This window comes from Erpetoichthys calabaricus, chromosome 13 (assembly GCF_900747795.2).
Source record: "Erpetoichthys calabaricus chromosome 13, fErpCal1.3, whole genome shotgun sequence".
In the NCBI taxonomy this organism is placed as follows: Eukaryota; Metazoa; Chordata; class Cladistia; order Polypteriformes; family Polypteridae; genus Erpetoichthys; species Erpetoichthys calabaricus.
In genome coordinates, this window is record NC_041406.2 from 113,133,771 (window position 1) to 113,152,725 (window position 18,955).

The 18,955-nt window shown below is 38.5% G+C and overlaps 1 protein-coding gene across 3 annotated transcripts; it reads right to left on the reverse strand.

The window, feature by feature from the left end:
• Positions 1–353: 353 nt before the first annotated feature.
• Positions 354–18,112, reverse strand: rpp25l (ribonuclease P/MRP 25 subunit-like). Of its 3 annotated transcripts, none has more exons than XM_051935843.1 (3): positions 18,011–18,112; positions 15,838–15,946; positions 354–5,264 (listed from the first exon to the last, which is right to left on the reverse strand). In XM_051935843.1, exon 3 carries the CDS (start codon positions 5,233–5,235, stop codon positions 4,642–4,644), a length of 594 nt encoding a protein of 197 aa, XP_051791803.1. In that variant the 5' UTR covers positions 5,236–5,264; positions 15,838–15,946; positions 18,011–18,112; the 3' UTR covers positions 354–4,641. The 3 variants fall into 3 exon arrangements, with proteins under 3 accessions (XP_051791803.1, XP_028673314.1, XP_051791804.1); XM_028817481.2 differs by having other exon boundaries at positions 15,838–15,950; positions 18,011–18,089; XM_051935844.1 differs by lacking the exon at positions 18,011–18,112 and adding an exon at positions 17,628–17,995.
• Positions 18,113–18,955: the final 843 nt, after the last annotated feature.

Sequence of the window (18,955 nt, forward strand, 5' to 3'; positions counted from 1 at the left end):
ATGCCTAAGTGATGGGCTATGCAATAGGACAAGATTAGTTGTATTCAAAATTGGTTGAACAATTCTGACATGTAAAATTTTAACAGGCGACAAGAAAGGTGAGGTAGTACATCTTCCGCGGAAAACAGACACCAAAGGATATCTTGATATGCCATTCGTATTAAAACGTTTACAGTTTCCTGCTAGAATTGTAACGGCCGACCCCTTTACCCAGCCGGCAGCTACACCTCCAAGACCTGTGGCCTGGATGATTTACTGAGAAATAATCTAACTATCAAGCTGTACTTCTAACCAATTAAACTTTTCCCCACAATCGACGGTGAAAATATAAGTACACAAAAACAGGATGTAAAATTTAAACGGATTAAATGTATTAAATGAAACAAGACATGCAAAAAATAGAAAACATATAAATATAAATATCCCTCCACCCCAGCAACAACAAGACACCACCAAATATAAATACAACAAAAAACCCTCCCTTGCCCCTGTAACATATAAACACACAACACGAATAACAAAAATGACTGATAAACTGAATGATTGTGAACTTGAGTCCGGTTATACAAACTGTCCTGAATACGGATGACTGAACTAGCGGTAAATGCGTTGTTTGACTTTCCCGGCGATTGAAGCAACCTCACCACGATTCCTCAGCGAATGGCGAATCGACCCCGGGGTCTCAGCAGATGGAGGTTGAAAGACAGTCTGGCAAAATGAAAAGCAAACGGGTGAAAAGGCGCGATGTGAAAAAACAGCAAGTAAGTTGAAACGTGGTTGAAACAAAATGGTCTCCTTTCTCTCCTCTCCCCTTCCTTCTCCTCCTGCTGGCTTAAATAGTCCTGTGATGGCAGTAACTGATTAATTGTGAACAGGTGTTTTCCAGGTTTGTGGCTGTGATCTCCTTCCATCATCCGTCCTCCTTTTCAGGGACGGCATTAACTGATACACATACAAACAGCAAACGGGACAATGAAACGAGACGCACTCAGAACTGACATTTACAACACTAACTATGTGGCCCCGCTACAAAATAGCTTTTGCTATGACAATTAACAAATCACAGGGGCAAACATTCGAAAAAGTCAGTTTATTTATTAGAGAGAAAGAAACAATATTCACTCATGGGCAGTTATACGTTGCATTGTCACGATGTAACTCCAAACACGGAATCAAAATTCAATGCGATATTGATGAAAAGATAATTCCAAATATTGTTTTTACTGAAGTTTTACAGTAAAAGTGTAAGTTTAAAAAGTATTTGCATGTTAATTTCAAAGCCAAACAGAATGAAAACGTATAACGAAATGAATACCTCTAATGCAACATGAAACAATTTTCTTTCAATATATTATGTTTTACTATTGTTAATTACTCGCTGTAATGTAAAATAGTTAGGTTTATTATGCATATGTAACAATTCCCATGAAAATAATTTGTTTAAATTGTACATCCGCTTCCCCATAACTGAGCGGCAGCGCCGTGAGGTGACTAGCGCGTAGCGCCTGCCCAGGAGTTGGCAAGTGAAAAAAACCAACATTGTAGTTACATTAAGTTATATACACTGACCATGAGCAGGTGCCATTGCATAGTTGTGCTCCATTGACAAGGCACCTGCTGTGCTGTTTTCTATGAGCATGGATTTGCACTTGTTAACTCCAAGACAAGCATTTGCCCTTTCGAAAACCAATGCCCATGTCAGTGCAACATTAAAGTTGGTCCAGTTAAAAAGTAACAGCATCAATGTTAATGTAGTGCATAAACGTTAAGTACTCATCAGCTACAAACATGGGTGCTGCAACAACATATAAAAATGTGTCCTGTTGTATCTTTTGATTGTTTAGATTATCTTTACTATGTTTATTCAGTGGAAAAGCTGTTCAAACTTGGGCAAGGATTGTTATATTTAGAATTTGAACACAGAGGAATTTTACCAACATTGTTCTTTTGTGATTCTGCCATTTGTTTAACGGTTTACAGCTTCACCTAGGGCAGCAAAAATGCTAAGGGTGGATCTGGGAGCAGAGCTATAAATACTTCATGGTCCACCTTAACAGCAGATTGGACTCGGCCGATTAACAGTCCTGCTGTATAAAAAGAAAAAAAAAAATGCCATACAAGAATCTTCTGTTTAAAGTGATGTTTTACTTTACCAGTTTATGAGAGCTTTGAAAATAAAATTGGCAAACAATGCAGCTATTTAAGCAAGAATTCTGAAAAATGCTCAAAGAACTGACTTCACTGGTATTGAGAAACGTGAAGAACTCAAATCCTAAGAATCAATGCAGCACCCAGAACTGACGTACATGGCTTGCCAATCCGCTAACCCACCCCTACATCCAACCAGTAAATAGCTGACTTGCGTGCATATGATGAGAACTGGCTTTTACTTCATGGTTTGAATGCAAGTCTGGTAATTTCTGGTAGTCTGAGAGGGTGCATTTATGAGACAGGCAAATCACATTATGGTTCGCACTGCCCCATTGATTTCTGGGATTTGTGTTCTTCCACAGCTCAGTACTAGACCAGTGATGTCACTGGTTGGCTCTTTTCTGGTGATTTTTATGTAAATGGTCACATCCTTTCATATCACAATTTTTACAAAGCATCCACAAGAAAATATACTTTTTGGTATTAAAATATATCAAAATGTGCACCACAGGCTGCTGGGAATGTCTCACTTGTATATTGTGGCCAGTGTACTATTCTCTGGTATGATCTGCTAAATGAGTAAATGCCAGCACAAGGTATGTCAGAGGCTTAAATAAACTGATCAAGGAAGTCAACTGTGGTTAAGGACTAAGCCTTGTGTTGTTAGACAGAGGGGAAAAAAAGGACAGTGGTGCACACTAGTGGCCAGCAAGACTAATGTTGGCATGTGAGGCCACTAAGACTAATGCTGCTGTAGGACAAAGTGGGCGCTGCCCGTTCTGCAAGGCTTTAGCTGCATGCCAGGCCTGTTAAGAAGGCAGATTTAACAGCGATGCAGGCATCCAGCTGTGCCTTCCCTCACTTCCATTCCAAACTAAGTGACTGAACTCCAGCTTGTGCCAGGACCTGCCTGGACATCATCGGGTAAGAGAGTTGCACTGACATCTCTCCGGTGGTTCCTCTGCAGACCTCTTGAGACAAAAGGCGCAAAATTATATCATAAAACTATTCATCTGTGTCAAGATAAAGTAGAACTCTAAAATACCAGCAGACAGGCAGCCTATATGTTACATGTTTTTCTGTCTAGGCTGTCTGCGTTTATTTGATTATATATGCATTTATCATACTTCTGTAACCCTTGTATTTACTAATAAATTATATTATTCTCTTCCTTAAAATGAGTGTGCCTTGATATAAATCTAAAGGTTGGAGACTCCCTCCTACAACCAAGAAAGGAAAGGTAAATAAAGTACCGTTGCTGAATTAGGAGTAATTACCAGTACTGCCGTCAGCAAAACTGATCATTAATTAACCAAGTTAAATTCACTCAATTCCTACATGAAATATATTTTTCAAATCCTACACTGCCCATCCACATCATGGCCTGTTGTCATGCAGCATGTTTACCCATCAGCTTGTTTCCAGCATGGTGCCCATGAGGATCTGCTATGGATCTTTTTTGCCCGCAGTCATTAATATATAAAGTCTCCTCTCATCCTACCTGTCTTTCCCCCCAGCCAGGGTATCGTGTGCATAGTTTGGAGTCTTAAATGTATTGCATTTAACAGTGTGCGCTTGCTTTATGTTATGTTTTTTAACTATGTCTGTAAGTAAGTTATAAGGTGCTGCTGAAGCAAATGAATTTAAACTCAGGGATCAATAAAGTTATTTCTTTTTATCCACCCATCAATATTGGAAGTGCACTGCCTTAAAAACATACAAAGAGTGTCCATAGCTCACATAAAACTCTGGGAAAGGAAACAAAAGAACTACTTCTGATTTCTTGGAGGGAAAGGATGCTCAAAGAATTCATACAGAGCAGTCTATTAAGTAATTTATTGACAAAATAAGGAAATGAGCAAAAATAAATCTATATACTGGGTTTGGGGGTGCACAATCCATTCTTAGTTTAATCATATATCAATTGTTCTTTCAATAAGCGTACAAGAGTCGCTGAAGTTGACCCAAAATGTTGGGTGAAGTAATCTGTAATACCAATACAAAGACAGAGATTTCCTTACTGTTAATTAAAGCTCTTCTTCGAAGCTCTAAGCAGTCTTATTATAAAATTACAATGTGCACACAATACTCTAGAGTAGCTTACCCAACGCATGATACATACAATTGTGTTTGGAGACACCGCAGCTTAGAAGCCTAATGAGCTATGCAACATATTTGTTGACTGCTGTAACTCTGAAATATAAATAATAAAAACCACTGTGCAGGCAATGGACACAACAACAACGTTAAACCAAACAATGTGTCACTGATAAAAATGAAAAGACAGACTACTATTAACCAGAAATTTTCAACACCACCACTCTACCCCAAGACCCAATCAGAGGAGACTATCTAAGTGAAGTGTTATTGCCCAAAAGAGTGCACATTTCTTAGGAAGGAAGAGTAAAATACAAAACAATGAAGACCTTCAGACTGAATGATCACCTCATCATTTAAAAGGGTCAGTCCAGCTGTCTAATTCAGTAGGACCTACTGCTTTGGACGCCCTCTGCCTTGAGTCTTTTTGACTGGCTCACCACGATTTCCTGGGTTTTGAGGCGTATATTTGCCTTTTCCTCCTTTTCCTTGCCACACTCCTGCTTGGCGCTTCCTTCTTTGCCCTTGTTGACTTTCTTCATCTTTTAAGGTCTGTGCCCAAAAAGCAGAAAAGCACCCTGGTGCCTGATAGCCAGATTCTGAAACATCCAGAGGGTCTTTTGACAGTAGCACATAGATAGCTGGCACATTCCTCTTCACAGTTAAGCTGTCCAGTCCAGCAGTGGGTTCAAGTGGCTCCCATAACTCTTCAGTAAGCTTGTACAGAAGTTTAGTAACCTGATGCAGACCCTTAATGTGTTGCTTTAAGATTTCCACACAACTGATGGCCTTGCACACAGCATTACCACTTCCTGTGAAGACTATGCACCTTGCCTCCTCCTTCTCCATATGCCTAATAGCGAACCCCACTAAGTTACGTATTTTACTGCCATCCTTGACCTTCATTTCTGGGGTGTCAGACGGCAGTTCCTGGAAAGGCATTGGACAGGGCTTTTCTGTCGTTTGAATCTTCTTGTAGTTTTCCATTTCTGGTTTTCTAGGTGAGATCTTGAAAACTAAAGAAAAAAAATAAAAATATTCAATAAATTAATAAACTGCAAAAACAGCCTACCATTGTAGTGAAAATTGTTGGGAAAGATTTGATACCAAGGACACAATAATACTGATTTTTTTGATAATATGTTAAGTATTGTGATTTAAATGTACAATATATTGCTTTCCATTTTATTTTATTGTTCACCCTGTGATGGGCTGGTGCCCATTCCAGGGATTGTTCTTGCCTCTGTGTCCAGTGCCTGCTGGGATCGGCTCTAGCTTCTTTGTAACACTTGCCTGGATAATGCATTTGTAAAATCTAAATGGAATAAAATAAAATTAAAATTTATACCGTAACTCCACAGGCAAAATCACCACAGGGACTTTGTATCTGAATCTCAGTAGCAGTGTTGGTTAGGGCTGTCAAATTAGCAAAAAAACAAGGCTTGAACATCCATCCATCCATCCATTTATTTTCCAACCCGCTACATTCCTAACTACAGGGTCACGGGGGTCTGCTGGAGCCAATCCCAGCCAACACAGGGCACAAGGCAGGAACCAATCCCGGGCAGGGTGCCAACCCACCGCAGGACACACACAAACACACCCACACACCAAGCACACACTAGGGCCAATTTAGAATCGCCAATCCACCTAACCTGCATGTCTTTGGACTGTGGGAGGAAACCGGAGCCCTCGGAGGAAACCCACGCAGACACGGGGAGAACATGCAAACTGCACGCAGGGAGGACACGGGAAGCGAACCCAGGTCCCCAGATCTCCCAACTGCGAAGCAGCAGCGCTACCCACTGCGCCACCGTGCCGCCCAGGCTTGAACATTCAAACTAAAAATAAGTAAATATTTAAAGATATACAAACTTATGGTAATGATTCTAGGTGTAAGATGTATGTTTGTGGGGTTTTTTAATACTTTATTTTAAAGGTAAGCAGTGGTGACAGCAGCAAGAACAAAATCCTGCCCATCTAACCAGGAACAATTATAACACTAATCGAGCAAGTGTTAAGTAAATATAAGAGCCGTCAGATCCTGAGAACATACACCATATATATATATAAAAAAAAAGATCTGCACAGTCACCTTGTCTTAAGTCCAGCATTGATGTCTGGGTAAGCAATTTCTTGTTAGTATAGCTAGCCATAAAATAAACTATGAAAAGGAGCTAAAATCCATATGAGTCACATGTGCACGCAAAGTGCTTTCCTATCCTTTTTTTTTTTTTAAATTACAGTGAGTCTGAAAAGCATTAAGTGCTTTTGATATGTGCACTAGTGAGTGAAAACTTCAGGCTACAAACTTGAAACAACAGCCCCTTCCAAAAATGGGACTCTTTGTGTGTACAAGGTGATGTGATGTCAATGGAATTAAAACCAGAAACACTCACACTGATAAGGCATGTGTGAAGCCCCAAGAAAAAACATTCATGATTGCTTAAACCTGGTAAATGCAGTTGTCATTTTACTTTCCACCAACTAAGCCACTTTTTGGTCCTTGAGGGCAGAGGATGCGAGTAAGATGTGCTTATAAAAATTAAGGCACTAAGAATCTGTCCATGTCTCACAACGGAGGTAACTCAATGTACTAAATGTTGGACTGTAGTGATCTTTAAGTATTTAGTCCCCATTACAATTTTTATTTAGCATACATTTTTATTTCACAGCAACTTAAAGATTCTGTAAAACAAGTTAGATTGTAGTGCTAAGTTAACAAATGATACAATTTTAAAGTAAATCATAAGAGGCATTGGATATAGTTATCGTTTATTAAAAGAAACACACACACAAATTGTATAGGGCCTTCTTGGTACGTCTGTAGTGCAGGACGCCAGTTGAGTGCAGCAGGCAGGAGTTAGCCATTAATTAATAACACATGACATTAAAACTAACTAGGGTCTTTTCTTCTCCTTTGTAGATTCAAAAATGCAATAGGTGGCCTGAACATTTTTTTTATTACACTTGATTGTTTTAGGCATTATGAACCAAGCCAACAGCCAAGAGCAGTACAGTGTGCTGGCTGAGGTAGCTAAATGTGCAAATTCTCTTTAAAATATGGGTTTACAGTGTTACAATAGAGGAAAATCGGAATTGTGCAAGTTGTTTTAGGCTAAGATGTTCCCATTAAGTCAGAGAGAAAATAACAGTCAAGAATCAAGAACAGTGGATCAAAACAATATCTAATGCAAAACAATACAGTACTTTTAGTGTACCAGAGAAGACTTTAAAAATACCAGTAGATCAAAAAAAGAGGGCAATGGGGTAGAACAACTGCCCCTATGTTGTAAATTGGTGTAGCTGTAAATCTTACTGATTAACAAGCTAACCATTCATAATTCCAAAAAGACTGATTGCGGACATGATCTGCAAATTCCTGCAGCACTGCATAGTGTATCTAGAGTAACACTTTTCCATAAATTATTGCAATATGAAACGAACAACGACTGTTAGCTTTTGCCTTGTATAAGACCTTTTTCAAATAAGTTCAAATTATATTTTAACAGTGAAACTTTATCTCACAGTCCTAGTATTAATGTTAGCAATGTGCGAGAATGCAAAAGGGATACATTTTGCTATGGAAATATCAATGAAATTCCTGACTTCAACTTTCTTATTAATGGTGCATAGAATGTAAAAAAGTCTTGGTAATTGTGATCAGTGTTCCAGTGGTATTTTACAATAAAAATCATTGCAATACGCTACTATTTTCCCTTCACTTACAGAAGACAAGAAACCACTCGGCTGCTTCAGAGTTTAAAAAAAAAATAAAAAATAAAAAAAAATTACAGGAAATGGGTGAAACATAAAACTAGTCAAATCTTCTAAAGGATGTAGACTGCTGTGGACTCACACCACAAAGCAGCCACAGTCCAATGATTTTTGATGTGGTGAAATTGCCAGTTATGAGCTGCGAACCTATGTTCTCTGGCTCAGAGGTGAGCGCTTTTTGGCGCGAGCTAAATGTATATCTTCATGCATCAGTCACACAGGGCCAGTCTCCGTCCACTGTGAGCGATGTGCTTCCCTGGTAACAGGAGGCTTCTCTCTCTGTGTCAGCCACCACCTTCTCTGCACAGCATCACCACTACAGAATATTTTAAGATCAAACCTTTACTAATAAGATTACAAATTATTACTGTGAAACAGCAAGCCATGTGTATATACAAAGTAATAAAAACCCAAATAGCATCCATCACTTTTACCCTTGTCCCAAGTCCTGCATCATTCCATCAGCAGCAGTGGTTATGCCAACTCAGCACAATGCCACACTTAATGAAGGGTGTCGCAAATATGTTTATGCAAACAAAGGAGGCTGCAGAATCCTTATTTTGAATGGAGGTACTTGATGCTCGATTCATTTTTGATGGTGACAGTTCTAGACAGATCAAATTACAAAAACAGGTCAGCAAATTCTTCAAAGTTTTTGTTTTATGTTTCAGATGGAAGATTCCTGAAATAATTTTGCAGCTTCTGTCCTTAAGCATATCCTTTTCCATGAAAAAAGACACCAAATATTTAAAAACTGTATTGAGTGTTCAGATTGGTTTCCTTTCTAATATTCCACTTTGTCTAGTATTCTGAAATAAATAATTATGTAAAATATGCAAAAACAAATGATATGGGGGTGAAAATACTTATTCACAATCCTAAACGCACACCCAACACCTCCAAAGTTATTGGCCCCTTCAACTGAAGTAAATTTATTCTGAGAAAAAAAATAATTATTCATCAAGAAATAATCATTTTTACAACACCACATTTTTCATAATTATTGGCACCCCTGCATTTAATACTTTGTACAACCTCCCTTTACCTATAAAGGAGCACTGAATCTTCTCCTAGAACATTTTATATTTTATACTCTTTACAGAATCTCTCCCGATCACCCAGAGTTCTAGATACTCTCTTGTACACTGTCCTCTTCACCTTATTCCCCCACAAGTTTTCTATTGGGTTTAGATTCAGGGACTGAGACTGTCATGGCAGATGCTTGATTTTGTGTTCCTTTAACCATTTTTGTGTTGATCTGGGCACATGCTTTTTGATGAGGCATTAGGTTTTCTATGAATAACTTTTACTTAAATTTGTAGCGCACCCCAACTTCTAGTGAGCGCAGAGGTTGCCACCAGATTTACGTAGCAAGGAGGCCACTATGCTTTTAAAAATGAGGGACGGATAGAATCAGGCCAACACCTAAGCCCTACTGAATACTGACAACAACCAGTAAAATGCCCACAAAGATTCAACATACCAAACACACAAATATATAAAATGTTCCTTATTTGCTAGAATAAGTACTTACACACACAAAAAGTACTAAACAAACCTCACCAATAAACCCCCACATGACGAAAAGTCCTTACTGTAAGTGATTGAAGTGATTCTGGAAATGGAAACTATGGTTAAATGATGGAAAGAAGTGTGGAACGCTCTTTTTCAATAAACTGCTTCCCAGAACATGGATAGTGAAATACTGTTCTACTCCTGGAGTCTAGAAGAATAGTCTTCGGAGGCGCACCTCTTCTCCAAGAACATCGATGGACTGGATTGGGAGGAAAAAGAACCTAACGCCGGTTTAATTGGTATACTGCATACAAACCACAAACTACAAATCCCACAAGCCCCTCCGCATCAGTGCAATCCTGTTTAAGGGGACTGAGCCCAATTTACAAACAGGAATTGGTGCAACCAGTATTGTTATGCACATTTAACAATCACTCAACAGGACATACTTACATAGAAATAAAACCCTCTATGTGGTCCTGCTACATATTAAAGGTTGAATTTCACTTTTTCAGTGCAAGATTAAGATAATTCATCACAAAATGATTTTTACAATTCTTTTTATTCATCTTTACCAGGGGTGCCAATAATTGTCTATATAATGTATATGTATGTACGCAATGAGAAAGCTTAAATACGAGTATGTACTGTAAAACTTATAGCCACCATAGCACAACACAAGAACAAGAAATGATCTCTAAGCAGAGACGGTATGAAATGTCTTCTGTTAAGAACAAATTATCCTGCCAACTGGTTAAGCTAAAACATAATGTTTTGTTGACAAATCACTTCTGTTCAGGCAGGCTAACTCTGGTAAATCTAATCAAGACATCAAAGAATGTTTTTATTTTTCAAAAATGATTTTTAGCTACTATATGAAATGACAGGTAAGTTGTTGTCAACAAAATTCAAGTAAACTGAAATGTTTTTCACTTGTGATATGCTGTCCATAAAGCAAATCATAAGCTATTAGCTCATCATAACTGGCAGAGCATATGTCAATCAGTCATTTTCTAGCCCGCTTAGTCCTTAACAGGGTCATGGGTGTCCCCTGGAGCCTATCCCAGATACCATAGGGTGCAAGGCAGGAACAAACACTGAAAAGGACACCTGTCCACTGCAGGGCAAAAACACACACCTCAACCACCCACTAGGGCCAATTTAGGAAACGCCAATCCACGTAACCTGTGTGTCTTTGGACTGTGGTAGGACACCGGAGTACCCAGGGGAAACCCAAGCAGACATGGGGAGAACATGCAGGGAGGACCTGGGATGCGAACCCTGTTCTCCTTACTACGAGGCAGCAGTGTGACCACTGGGCCACAGTGCCACCACAGAGAATAAGTGTACCTTCGTTTTTAGTATCTGCTACTTAATTAGTTGCCCAAAACTGGATTCGACCATGTCCATTTTTTTCAAGACTCTGTGAGCCCTTTCAAATGGCTGAAATTCAATGCAGAAAAAAATTATATACGCAAGGTCTGAAGATTTTAATTCCTAATTCTCTCCTTGTGGTTCTGAGGTTCAGCATCTGCTTGCAGTTTTTTAGGTTAGATTTCTGGGACATTTTCGTTTTTAAATCTTTCTTATACTACTGGTGGAGTAGCTGCTTGAAAAGTAAAAATTAATGTTTACAGTAGGGATACATTAATCTTAGAATAAAAATACATGGTGATAAAAGTTAATTCCATTTTGAAAATAAACCTGCAATAGTTTCCACTCTCTGAGTACCAGCCCAAACAGCTAACAATCAGCAAAAAAGCAACAGATGCTTGTGAGAGACCCTTTCAGTCAAAAATGTATAGTCATTTCATTAGTGAGAAAAAGTCTGATGTTATATTTTTATTACACTCATCAAGTGCCATTGAAGTAAAGGTAGCGTGACACCCTCACTCTATTATCAAGCTTTTGCCATTTCTGGGAAAATGTTCTGGAAAGAACAATGTATAACTCTATTATTACAGTGATGCTTGAAACATTCATGGTTATAGTTAAGAATTTTTGCTTATCAAAATCATTAATATTAGATGAAAGTTATTTCAGATAGCTAACTGTTCCTTCTTATTCACTTTATTTTCCATATGCACGTGTTTACTTTCCTTTTGAAACATCACACATTAATAAAAATTTAATTTTTGTCAGCCCTTTTTTATTTCAGTTTTATGTAGCATATACTTGATGAACCCATCACAGATCATCACTAATTATGTCATATGCTGCAACATTTTCCTACCCAAATATATACAAAGCAGAGTCTGTCATATTTAAAAATGATAGATGTGCATTATTAAAGAAGAGGAAATAACTGAGGAAGGAAACTATTAACATTTTTCCCATGACAGTCATATTTATAAAAAAAAATGTATATATATCTAAAAAGATGTGTGCGGGGCTGACAAATCTTTCAAGCTGGTAGCCTTCAAAGGAAAGTTCATTCACTAATTGATGCACCAATACTTTTCATAAAATGCCCCATATCTAGAATCGCCCCCTTCGAAATGTTCCCATTTTGTTTTTGCTTTACAGCCTTAAATGAAAACACACAAACCAATATTTTTTCCAGCTTTACTTACTCAATGCAATCTATAACATCCAAGTGAAAGATATCACAGCTACAGTTCAGAAGAATTTAAAAAAATAAAAAATAAGAAATAATGAGATTAATAAAGGATCACCCCCCTCCTAAACAATATTTGTAAACTCAATCAGGTGTAAGTAACCACCATTTCTATTGCAGACCATTGTTACTGGCTTCCTCCTCTGATCAGTTGTAATCAGTGTGATTAGTGAAGCATAAAAAAAGCTGTTCCTGGAGCATTCCCTTGCTTGGTAGTGCAACGGACAGCAAACAACTGACTATGGGTGGCAAACCACTTTCAAAAGATCTCAGGGATAGATCTATGGACAGACATAAGGTGATGGATACAAAAAAATCTCAAAGGCTTTATCAATCCCAAGGAGCAAAGTAAAGGTCATAATAAAGAAGTGGCAAGTGTTTGGTACTACTAGGACCCTCCCTGGATCCGGCTGTCCGTCCAAACTGGATGGAAGAGCAAGGAGGAAACTACTAAGAGAGGCTACCAAGAGGACAATGGCCACTTTGAAGGAGTTACAGGATTTTATGGAAAAGAGCAGTCTTGTGTGCATGTGACAACAATTTCACAAGCACTCCACAATTGTGGCTTGTTCAGAGGGTCACAAGGAAAAAGCCACTTCTCAAGAAAGGCCACATTAATGCTCGTTTGAGCTTTGCTAGAATGTACCTTGAAGATTCGGATGCCTTTTTCTTATGGTCAGATGAGACCAAAATCAATACCAAAAAGTACACCTGGTGGAAATCTAATGCAGCTCACCATCCACAACACACCATACCTACTGTAAAGTATGGAGGTAGCAGCATCCTGTTATGGGGGTGTTTATCGGCCGAAGGGCCTGGGGCTCTCGTTAGGGTAGAAGTAAAAATGGATGGGGCAAAATACCGAGAAATTCTTGAGGAAAACCTGCTGCCCTCTGCCAGAACGTTGAAGATCAGCAGAATGTTCACCTTTCAACACGACAATAACCTGAAGCACACAGCAAAATTGACCACACAGGAGAAAAAAGTGAATGTCCACGTATGGCCCAGTCAGAGCCCAGACCTAAATCCCACTGAATGTCTGTGGAAAGAGTTGAAGATAGCAGTTCATCAATGCTCACCATCCAATCTCACCAAACTTGAACAGTTTTATATTGAGCAATATTTGCCCACTCTTCTTTACAGATGTGCAAAGCTGATAAAGAAGTATCTCAACAGACTCAAGGCTGTCATTAAAGCAAAAGGTGGTTCAACAAAATATTGACATTGATGGGTGATCCTTTATTAATCGCAGTATGTCTTGTTTTTGATTTTTTATAATTTTTCTGAACCGTAGCTGTGATATCTTTCACTTGGATGTTACAGATTGCATTGAGTAAGTAAATCTGGAAAAAAATATTGGTTCGTGTGTTTTTATTTAAGGCTGTAAAGCAAAAAAAAATGGGACTATTTTGAAGGGGGTGATTCTTTTCTATACCCACTGTATAATCATGTGCACTCTCACCTAATATCTGTCATCAGGGCTGCATTAAACATTTCTCTCAAGGTCCTTGTGTTTACAAACAAGGCAGTTTAATGCCCTGCTGGGTTATTTTTGAGTCCATGTCTTGGAGGAGAAGCACAGATGGTCTGCTTTCTCTTAGCTAATTTTAGAGTTGTCTGGATTTTTACAGGGAAAAAATAACAATGGCTTAAGGCAAAAAACATAATTAGTCTTGCTATAGCCAGACATATAATTTGTATGTCTGGAGACAACCATGAGTGAATTTTACTTATAACTCGGTAGGATCAACTGGATGGTTCACTGAGTGTCCCATTTCTAAACCAATCCAACAGATCATGAAGGCAACACTCAAAGTGGGGACGGTGGTTTTGATCTGCAAACAGCAGAGGTGCTCTCATTAACCTGGTGCAACAGACAGCAAGCTTCTGTTTATGATGGCTGTTGTTATGTTATATAGTGATCAAATAGTTAAAATAACAAAGATATTAGGGCAGACAGAGGCACTTCTCAAATGTGTGCAGCCCAATAGCTGTAGTGGTCTGCGTGTATGTATGTCTGCCTCCACTGTCACAGCACTCATTACAATGTGAAAATTAATCAATTAATATAATAATAGTAATAATAATAATAATTCTTTATATAGCACTTTTCTCAGTACTCAATTCGTTATCCACACAGGGATTAGCTTAAGTTACCTTGTACTACTAAGGTCCTGAATGGATAATTGCAATTTAAGCTGTTAATTTTCTCTCAGCATCAAATCAGCATCTTCTAAGAAGAGGCCTTATGGGCATAGCCCAGCCTTTGCAGTGCAGCATTTCGCCACTTTACACTTTTCCAAAGTAATAATAATAATAATAATTCATTACATTTATATAGCGCTTTTCTCAGTACTCAAAGCGCTATCCACACAGGGAGGAACCGGGAAGCGAACCCACAATCTTCCACAGTCTCCTTACTGCAAAGCAGCAGCACTACCACTGCGCCACCTGTGAGGACAGTCTACTACCTCTTCCTGGCAAAGTGGGGTATGTATGCAAAATTTTGTTGACACGGCCAAGGTTGTGGAACTACACAAAGAACAAACACACACGCACAAGCATTGAGCATTAGACACTGTATAAGATGGTTCCTGGGTCATACTGATTTTTTCCAAGGGTTGACAGAAAGGAATCAAAGTGCGAAATAGAGCAAGACTTACTCTGTACTATAATAGAAGGAGAGGGAGGTTAGGAGCACACGCTGATACAGCGCATTACCGCACCCACCACATGACAAACCAACTCAGGATCCCAGATTACAACCCGAGTGCAGCATGCAATGGGTGATACCTCAGCATCACAATAGTTCAGGTGGAATGGAACAGTGTGAGGTTTTTTTATGGCGGCTGGAGTACCAATCCTATCACCAACCCCAAGATTTTCCCCTGCAGTTAGGAGGGCCTACATGCAGGGTTAGATGCAGGTTAACGTCATACCCAGGACGGAGCAATTGCAGGTTAAGGGCCTTGCTCAGGGGCCCAGAGGAGTAGAGTCACTTCTGCCATTTAAGGGATTTGAACTGGCAACCTTCAGTGCAGATCCCTGCCTCAGTGCCACCACTCCACCCAAGTACTATAATAGGGATTTTAAAAATTATGATATAATCAATTTACAACATTTTTTGTTTATATTCTTAAACAAATTAATCACGTGACTGTATTAATTATACTTGTTTGCAGTTGTTGGCTACGGAGCCAAGCAAGACGTGTTTACAGTGAATGGAGAAGTTCAAGTATAGTGTTCTTTTTAGGGCACAGTAGGGGCTCACTTTTGATAACAGCTGTTAACAGTTGTGTGGCCACTAACTTTTTTCAAAACGTAGGGTTTTCACATAACACAGTAGTTGCCAGGTCTGCCCCATCTTAGCAAAAATGTAATGAGATGATATAGAAGAATAACTTTCTACGTTACAAGGATAACAAAGTTCTGGAGTAGTTCCAGGAACATGACAGCGAAAACTCCTCTTAATCCATGACCTCTTCTGCAACCAAATATTCATCCATCCAAGTACTGGTGCAATATGATGGAGTAAGCTATTCAGAGTAAAGATCAATCCATTTACAGAGCCCTCTTACTTACATTTTCAGCCAAACTGGGTGAAGCAGGAACCAGCCCCATGTAGGACTTACCACCAGCTAATCTGCAACAACCATAAAATTAGACACTGGCCAGCTTACCTGTAACTGTACTTAATGCCTAATTAAATCCATGTCCAAATAAATTTGGGATGTCCTGCAGGCAAATAATGGAACAATTTCCTCTTAGAAAGACGTAAGTAATTGACCACTCACTGTAAAAAGAGAAAACAATTAGATAGATAGAACCCCAATTCCACAAAGTTGGAATGCTGAGTAAAATGTAAATAAAAACAGAATGCAGTGATTTGCAAATTTCATAAACCAATATTTTATTCAGTTAAAACAACATAGAAAACATATCAAATGTTTAAACTGAGATAACGTACCAATTTTAGAAAAGAATAAGGTCATTTTGAATTTGATGGCAGCAACACTTCTCGAAAAAAAGTTCTTTTAACAACAGTCCATAAACGTATGGGAACTGAGGAGACCAGTTGTTGGACTTTTGGGGGAGAAATGCTGTCTCATTCTTGTCAGATATAGGTTTCTAGCTACTCAACAGTCCTGGGTCGCCTTTGTCATATTTTTCGTTTCGTGATGTGCCAAATGTTTTCAGTTGGTGAAAGGTTTGGTCTTAAGGCAGGCCTGTTATAACAAGCTGGATTGTCCTTCTCCCCTTTCTCTAGAGGACATGGCATCCATGGTTTCCAAAAAGAATTTCAATGATTTATTCGACCACAGAAGAGTTTTGCACTTTGCCTCAATCGATTTTAAATGAGCTTTGGCCGGAGAAGATGGCAGAATTTCTGGATCATGTTCACATTTGGCTTCTTCTTTGCATGATAGACCTTTAATATGCATTTGTGGATGGCACAGCCAGCTGTGTTCACAAACACTGATTTCTGAAGTTTTCCTGAAGAAGGGGTCTGAGTTGCCTCAAAAGTTTGCATATTGTAATCTCTTTAGTTAGCCAATAAAAGGTGTCATTTCTCTTGACTTCTCGTTATGTTCTAATGTGAATAAAATATGGGTTTATGAGATTTGCTAATTTTTGCATTGTTTTTAGTTGCATTTTACACAGCGTCCCAACTTAAGTTATTAGGGATAGACAGATATTAATTCATAGACAAACTTCCTAAAAGCTAGACGAAAGACACTTTTTGATGACACTTCATTATAGGCACAGAAGGGAATAAATAAGGATATGGGATCTTCTATGAGGCAAATTTCATTTTGAACTTTGTAAACATACTTAATAAATTAGGCAAATTCACCCCAAACAGTGCATACCATTGTTGATGACCTATTTGGCTGTGGATATGCCAAGCTGAAAAGAACATTCAGATTATAATGTTAAAAAAAAAACAAAAAAAAAACCAAAACAAAAACCTCTTAAAAAGTTTAAAAATCTTCCAACACATTTACTCTAGCTTGTGATTCAATCTCTTATTTTATAAATTGAACTCATTAAAAAAAAAATGGATGGAGAAGTACTCTACGGGGCTGCAAGGGACTGACATTTAAGCATGACATATATAAGTTATATAACAAGCAATAATTTAATTCATTACATTTTGCCACTGAATGGTAAATCTACTTACAGAGCAACGACTTGATCATAAAATACTTTTATAAAGATACTTGCGCAGAAATGTGTCTTTAAAATACCACCCATTATTATAAAGTCAAGTTTATGAGTAGTAAATATAGAAGAGTACTACACAAGTTGATTATACATAATACATATTAACGTAATTCACCCAGAGACAAAATTTACTGTGATACAGATAAGCTAAACAAGTTTCGTTTCCATATATAGAAACAGCTTGCAATCATTTTATTGTCCTGTCAAAATATCGTATGAACTGGTTGAGATGAATGCTGCCCACAGTTTTCCTCTGCGCACGCGGCTTTCGACCACTTCCACTATCAGTTGACATCTGTCTCTGTGTGTTTCGTTCCGAAAACGATAGCGTTGTCTATGTATTTTACTAATTTACAAATATATAATCCGAAATTTTCAGTGTGTTGTAAACGTTCTGGCAACACAAACCTCGAGTCAGCAGTCAAAGATTCCCTTATGAGTTTGAAGACTGACTACTCTTATTTCAGAGGATATGCATTTGGATCTTTCGAAGCTTATTTTAAGACTTTTACCACGAGTACTGCACTAGGTCACTCTGCCACGGCTCAACTTGCCCACTAGCCGCAATATATTCGAAGAATCTTAAAACATGACCTGACTTACAAGGAGGTTTAAACATAAACTCACATAATTTGATGAAGCACTTCTCTCCACAGGCGCTGGCGCCGTAAAGCGATACTGCAACGACTACAGCACTGCATCTTGGGAGTTGTAGTTTTTTGGGTCGCAAAATAAGCATGACTGTCGTTCACTGTTTATCCATTATTATTTCTTTAAACCTCTACAGAGCTACGTAAGATAGATGTGTTTCTAGATTTTCACACAATGATTTAATAGGTACTCTTAATTGAGCAGATTATTTTTTACTATACTCCATTTTCCATTTACTTTCTGAGAAGTCAAGCAGAATTACAAATTTTATTGGCTAACTGAACAGATTAAAATAATATGCAAGCTTTCGAAGCAGCTAAGGCTGCTTCTTCAGGCAAGCTGTAGTGGAAAGGGGGCCTGAGCTGCTTCAAAAGCTTGCATATTGTAATCTGTTCAGATAACCAATGAAAGGTGTCATTCTGCTTGACTTCTCATTGCATCCATAATGGATAATACGGTACAACACCCTACTACTACAGTTATTTTCTGAAAACATTATTATTACCATTCACGTTATCTTGGTGAGGTCTTCAAAGCTTATTTTAAGACTTTTATCACAAGTACTGCACTAGGTTACTCTGCCATGGTTCAACCTACCCACTAGCTGCAATATAACATTCAGATCTAGACTGACTAGTCTAACGTATCTTCAGCAACTTCTTCTAAACACCTCCTGAAGGATTCCCAGACCATGGTCTTGTAGAGTATCCACCAAGCTGCTGGAACTGCCCCAGTTCATTAGTTAATTTAAGAATTATCTTTATCATCACTCCTGAACAAGACCCCAAGGCAGTGGAACTCCTCTTCCTCCTCCTGGGGCAGCAGCTCACACATTTCTGTAAGAAAACAGACCAGTCTCTTCCAGTAGAGAACCATGACACCTCAGATTTGTAGATGCTTGTTTTCATCCCATCTACAAAT

Coding starts and splice junctions, on each gene's coding strand:
- rpp25l (XM_051935843.1), bottom strand. CDS start 5,235: ATGGAAAACTACAAGAAGATTCAAACGACAGAAAAGCCCTGTCCAATG.